The following is a 6,357-nucleotide window of genomic DNA, read 5'->3' as shown; positions in this document are numbered from 1 at the left end:
GAATGTTCAACTCCCAAGGCGTTCGGGAGCCAAGGTACGACTGTACTCCATATTTTTAAAGTAGATAGGCATTCAGACAATTCAGACACCCTCCTCCTCCCCATCTCCAAGACCTACAAGCCAAGCTCAGAAGGCCCCATCCCCCATCTCCCACTACCTGGGTACCTGCATGTTCTCCCGCAGGTCTGTGGCCTCCCGCAGTGGCTGAGTGGCAGTGCGGAACACCTCGTCAATAGCCTTAATGCCCGTGGCCTTGGTGGAGGTGTACTCCCGCATGCGCCGGCCCTTGCGTCCCGAGAGCCCCCTCCGGTGCGCTTTGCCTCCGCCTCGCCGGTTGGTGATGGCAACATGGACAAACAAGGTGGTGTTGGCGAGGGGCTCACCAGCCAGGGACTGGAGGGGCACATGGCGGTACCCCACCTGGAGGCACTCGAAAGGGATTGTGTACTGCGCGATGAACTCATCCCCGATGTAGTCGTCATCGAGCACCATGAATCTCAGAATCGCCAGCTCTGGGAGGTTCACCTGGAACTCCAGGGTCTCCTCAAAGACAGGGTTGTCTCCACTCTGCAGGACCGTCTTGGTGCGTTTCTCAGCACAGTCAGCGGGGATGCCATGCATCTCAGCACAAACGTACGGCTCCACCACATCACCCTTGGCCCCGGAGCCCTTGGGTTTGGGCAGATTTTGGCCACTGATCACCTTGAGGTGCAGGAGCTGGGCTGAGATGCCCGGCAAGGTGTCCCGGGTGTTTGCGCTGAAGTAGGACACTTCCTCGCGCATGATGGCTGGCCGGAGGACATAGCCGCAGCCCCCGTTCTGGCGGAACCAGCCAGCGTTCAAGTCCATCATGAGGCCTGGCGTCTGGTAGTTCATGGCCACCATCTGGCAGCCGCACTTCCAGAAGTCCTGGGGGTTCATGTTGCTGGCGTCAATGCGCATGGGGCTAGGGTAGACCCGGGAGAGGAAGCGCTTGTTGTACTCCACAAAATCCTCCGGTTCTTCATTGGCGTAGCGCCCGGCCTCCACCTCGCTGAAGGAGCAGGTTTCCCAATAGCACTGGTTCCGCCGAGAGGCCTCAAAGCCCTGGAAGGACACCGCCTGGCACAGGCTCACCAGGTCCGAGAGCTCGCGGCACAAGGCCCGCCGGCAATGCGGCCGCTCTCGGTCCTCCTCGCTGAGAGGCAGGCTGAGCTCCAGGGTCTCCTCATCATCTGACACATCCCCCTCACCGGCCTGGCAGCTGGGGAGCAGCTTCCGGCTCTTGATGAGGATGCAGTTCTTGAGCTTTTCCGGGGAGGGGAGGTAGGACTCGCTGGGGTTCGGAGGCACCAGGTACAGCTTGTCCCCAAATGTCTTCCTCAGGTGCTCGGCCACCAGGTGCTGCTGGGCGATGCAGCAACGCACCGAGAGGCACAGGATGAGCGGGAAGTCTGAGGCCTCAAAGGCGTGCTCGGCAACTGCACCCACCACTCTAGAGAAGGCCAAGCGGGTGCCAGCACCGACTACTGGCTCCCCAGACGAGCCGTCGCAGACCACGAGCTCCAGGCTGCGGCAGCCGGCCTTGAGCGCCGCCACATAGCCCCCAATGTCCGAAGTGGAGCCGCCCCAGAAGCAGCTGTCCTCGGCCAGGCACGCTCCGTGCGCGGAGCTAATGAAGTAGTGGGACAACGGCTGGGTCATGTCCTGGCACACCTTGCGGTGCTGGGGGTCGAAGATGTCGCAGTCGGCGGAGAGGAGGTAGCGAGTGAAGCCGTCAATGGCCAAGTAGCCCCTTTCCCGGCCTTCCTTGGAGGGCTCGTACTTCCGGATGATCTCCAGGCACATCTCCTCTGTCACACCCTCCATGCCCTGCTCGGCCTCCAAGAAGCTCATGAGGTCCTTCAGACCCATGTACTCCTTGTTGCTGGAGAACTGGACCAAGAGGAAGAAGACCTCCGGCCTGGTGCACAGCTCGCAGTAGGCCTCCACAAAGACCTCGCAGCCCACCTCCTCCCCGAGTCGCTCACTGGCCGCTTTCTGGAGCTCCTTGAACTTCAGCTCTATGGTGGACGTCTTCATGCCAGGGTTGAGGGCCCGGATGAGCTGCACGGCCCGGGAAACCGGGATCCGGCCTTCCTTCTCCAGATCCGCAATGTCAAAGACAGAGGCGATCCAGGAAGTGCGGGGGTTCGGGTGGCTGGTCTCGGGAGCCCCCTCCAGGGTGTGCTTCCCATAGGAGGCCAAGTACCGCAGCCCCATCACCCAGGCGTTCACCACGTCGACAGAGCCGGCCACCAGGTCCAGAGACTCGTAGTTGTCCCCGTAGATGATCGAGAAGGCGCATTCATCCGGGAACTGGTCCGAGAGGCCATTGGAGCGCAGCACCGGCGTCTTCTTCCCAACTCGCACCTCCTTGACTGACTTGATTTCAATCTTGGCCTTCTCGGAGTCTTTCTTGGAAGGCTCCCAGTGCATGAAGCGCAAGTCCGGGTCCAGCACAAAGAACCGGCTGTACATGCGGGAGTTGGAGCGCACTTTCTTCATCTCGCAGCCCTCCAGCATGAAGGAGATGCAGGCGGCGGTGCTGCTGAGCTTGCGGTTGCTGGGCATGGTGCTGAAGGAGACCGTCTTCTTCTTGTGTTGCAGGGGGCGCTGGCGGGACCCGTCCTAAGAGAAGAGAAAGGAGGAATAAGACAAGAGTGGTCAGGGGTGCAGCGGGATTCAGGCTAGGACTTTTGAGTTAGGGCAGACATACAGAGCCCACTCACCCGGAAACATAGCAGGGTTGGCTTACCATATATGGAAGGATGTGAAGAAGACCATGAAGTCCACAGCCCAGAACAACCTTTCCTAACCAGGTGCCCTCCGGCTGTTGCTGCACTCCCATGAGCCTCAGCTAAAATGGCTGTGGCAGCCCAGGCCTGAATCCTGTTTGCCCACGGCAAGGCCACTTGTTGTTTTGCTTTATTTGTATTCGTTGCGTTTAGGGGCAGGTGGGGCTCGTGAACCTGGGAAGGCAGCCCATCTAGGAGAATGAAAACCCTGATCCTAAAGCCCCACTGCCTTGGGGGAGAAGAAAAGGCTCAGGAGTAAACCCTACACAAATCCGAAGCTGAGTCCCTAAGCAATGGTTGGATGGTGCTTTCTTCGCCTCCTGCTGGTGCTAAATGTATTGCTCTGCTTTCCTTTGGACCAGTGAGACCGAGAGAGTGTGTGTGCGGGGTGTCTTGTCGTCTAGGTAGCCCAGGACCTCCATACACACTGCCCAGGCTTGTGTCCTGAGAAAGGATGGGTGGAGGACCTGAAGGAAAACTGAAGGGTTTGTAAGGTGGGGGATGCTGAAGAAACAAGGGCTGAATGAAAAAAACTTTGGGAAGCAGCTACACAACAGGGGATGGCAGGACCCTTGACACATAGGTGGGTGTTGTTGTTGTTGACATTATTATTATTGAACTATTTCGTTCAGCTTCAAGGAACCAAAGACCAACCAGTCGCAGCTGGAAGGTCAGGGACAAACCATTCTCCTAAAATGATCAGGCTTGACCTGAACTCTGAAAACGTAGCTCTCCGCTCCCCATCCTCCAGCCCCGGTGCAGGGGCCAGATAAGACCAAACTGGCTCCAGGAACTCCGAGCCAAACCCCCAATGCTAAAAATAGTTACATCCGACCATTCTGTTGATTCTTTCCTTCCCCTGTTCCCTCACCCCCCACCCACAATACTTCCTGATGGGGGGTGGGATAAGAAAGGGGGAAGAATAGCAGAGGATGGAAGAGGGAAGAGGCAGGCAAACATGCTGGGAATTCACAAATGCAATTAACTGGAGGTACAGTGCGAAAATGTTTAAATGTATTTCCCATGAAGATGCTTGCTTAAACCATGTTCTGAAGGCCTTGACCAATTACTTGGCTAACACATCGCCCTCTGCGCCCCAGTTGGCTCCAATGGGTCTACAAAATGGCAAAAACTACAGGGATGTCAGCATCATCCCCCACAAAAGTTAATTTCTCAACAGGGTTAAAAGCTGCAACCCCAAACACACTTGTTGGTGAGCAATTCCCATTAAACTTAGTGTGATTTGCTTCCAAACAAATACAGAAGGATTGTGCCCTTGTGTTAAAAAGAAAAGCAAATGACCCCTGGACGGTTAAGTCCAGTCAAATGTGACTATGGGGTTGCGGTGCTCATCTTGCTTTCAGGCTGAGGGAACCAGCGTTTGTCCACAGACAGCTTTCCGGGTCATGTGGCCAGCATGACTAAACAGCTTCTGCCGCAACGGGACACTGTGATGGAAACCAGAGCGCACGGAAATGCCATTTACCTTCCCCCTACAGCGGTACCTATTTATCTACTTGCACTGATGTGCTTTCAAACTGCTAGGTTGACAGGAGCTGGGACAGAGCAACGGGAGCTCACTCTGTCGTGGGGATTCAATCCACCGACCTTCCAATCAGCAAGCCCAAGAGGCTGGGTGGTTTAGACCACAGCGCCACCCGTGTGTTAGTGTTAGTCCCAGACCAGGTAGTGTTTCATTGCTTGGTAAATGTACAATTGGATTTTATTGGGACAGTATTGTTATTCTGTTAAGCTGCACAGAACTAAATAATAATAATCAGGAAGTAATTTAAATTTTTAAAAGTCATTTCTCTCTGTGCAAGCTCAGAGCTACTCAGTTGACTTTATGTGTTCCAGGATTGTGAACTGAGCCCCGGTGAAGCTTTCAGCCCCTCGCAATCACACCAAAAAGAAACAACAGAAATAGGAATAGCTTACGCTTAGCAATTTCTGGGGTCCCCTAGTTTCTGGGGTCCTAACCAAGTATACCATGGTTAGGACCCCGGAAACTTTTCCTTAGCTAAGTCCTGGTACAGTTTCAAAGCAAAAACCATTTCAGATTCTTCCTGGGCTTGCACTGTAAACGAGGAAACCCATCGTGGTGTAATGGTTAGAGTGTTGGGCTAGGACCTGGGAGGCCAGGGTTCAAATCACCGCTCAGCCATGCAGCTCACTGGGTGACCTTGGGCCAGCCACTGTCTCAGCCTAACCTACCTAGCAGAGTTGTTGTGAGGATAAAATGGAGACAGGGAGCAGTGTAATCTAATATACACATTTTTGAAGAAAACTTTCCCCTAATATAATGCATTTCTGTATGTTTTTTCCACCAACATATATATGCACTTTTATGCACACTTTACTCCAGAATGTGTTGTTGTTGTTGTTTTTGTGTGAGAGTGAGGTACACATTACTTGCCTGGAGAACTGCACTGCGCAGTTCCAAGACTTGTGTATTTCAAATGATGGTTGTGTTTTGGTTTGCATCTTGTTTCGAAGAGTTCTAATGTAAGTGGGATTGTCTTGAAATGCAAGCTGAACATAATTTATTACCCATGTACTATCATGTGCGCACAAATCTGCTATGGGCAAAGATTTGTAGCTGGGAACGCTAAGCCAAATACTGGTGTTAGAATGACAAACCAAGCGCCTTATGAAGGCTGCATTCACACCATACATTCAAAGCACACAGCTTCCCAGGAAGGGTCCCTGAAACTGTAGAATAACCTTCAAAGAGCTACAGTTCCCAGCACCCTTTACAAACTATAGTTCCCACGGTTCCTCCACCACATATATTGTTTTGCAGGCCTCAAGCAACTTTCTCTTTAAGCCTCAGTTTTCCCCATCTGCAAAATGGGAACAGTTAAGTGATGCATGCCTTGTAGGACTGGTGCAAAGGCCAAATGCAATAATAAAACTCTACCAATGCAAAGTGCCACACACAAACAGCCTTCGGCTACTAACAGCAGCCCGAAGGACAAATCTGGCAGCTGACCAGGAAGTCCTGCCAACATTGGCACTCCATCTCCTGGGCACAATGAAAAATGATAAGCTCACTGCCAGGAGACTGCAGGAAGCAGGGTAGGGAAATTCACAAACAGCAGAACTCCCCTTGTGGGGGGGGGGGGGAGTGTCAACATTTCAAGGGTCCCAGAAGGGATTCCCTTTTTTTTTTTTTTAGATTGCCACCCTCCCTCATTTTGCCAAGCCACTGTGACTGCAGCTAGCTTTTGGAGGCCGCCTCTCTGATGGGCAGGGAAATGTTCCTTTCTTGGGTCCTGGGCTGGTGGGTGGGTGAAGCTTGCCTGTGCATCTGGAAACAGAAAGGGCATCTGTGCTGGAAAGTCAAGTAACTTGCACCCCGGGGGTTAAATCTCTGCCAGCTCTCCTCCGCTGGCATAAAAGCACTGCTGGATGTAGCCATCTCCTTCTCTTGCCTAGGGATGCTACTTGAGGATCCAACCCCAAGCCTCCCTCACACACCCTAAGCTAGTGCCCCTCCCCCCTCCAACGCCTAGAATGGGCAGCTGGAAAAACGACAGCC

At 53.6% G+C, this 6,357-nt stretch overlaps 1 protein-coding gene across 2 annotated transcripts in view; it reads right to left on the bottom strand.

The window, feature by feature from the left end:
- Window positions 1-6,357, bottom strand: part of LOC310690498 (inactive phospholipase C-like protein 2) — a 39,971-nt gene that overhangs the window by 11,838 nt on the left and 21,776 nt on the right. The window contains exon 2 of one of the 2 annotated variants that reach the window (XR_014518096.1): window positions 158-2,649. Coding sequence is in view for 1 of the 2 variants with exons in the window: in XM_083469509.1 (XP_083325635.1) it covers window positions 166-2,649 (2,484 nt within the window). In the remaining variant the exon portion in view is untranslated. The remainder of the gene's footprint in view (window positions 1-157; window positions 2,650-6,357) is intronic. The other variant, XM_083469509.1, reaches the window with a different exon arrangement.

This window comes from Podarcis liolepis, assembly GCF_965112155.1.
Source record: "Podarcis liolepis genome assembly, chromosome: 13".
NCBI classification, from domain to species: domain Eukaryota; kingdom Metazoa; phylum Chordata; class Lepidosauria; order Squamata; family Lacertidae; genus Podarcis; species Podarcis liolepis.
The sequence above is the reverse complement of the archived record's forward strand: the minus strand, read 5'-3'. Positions and strand labels throughout refer to the sequence as shown.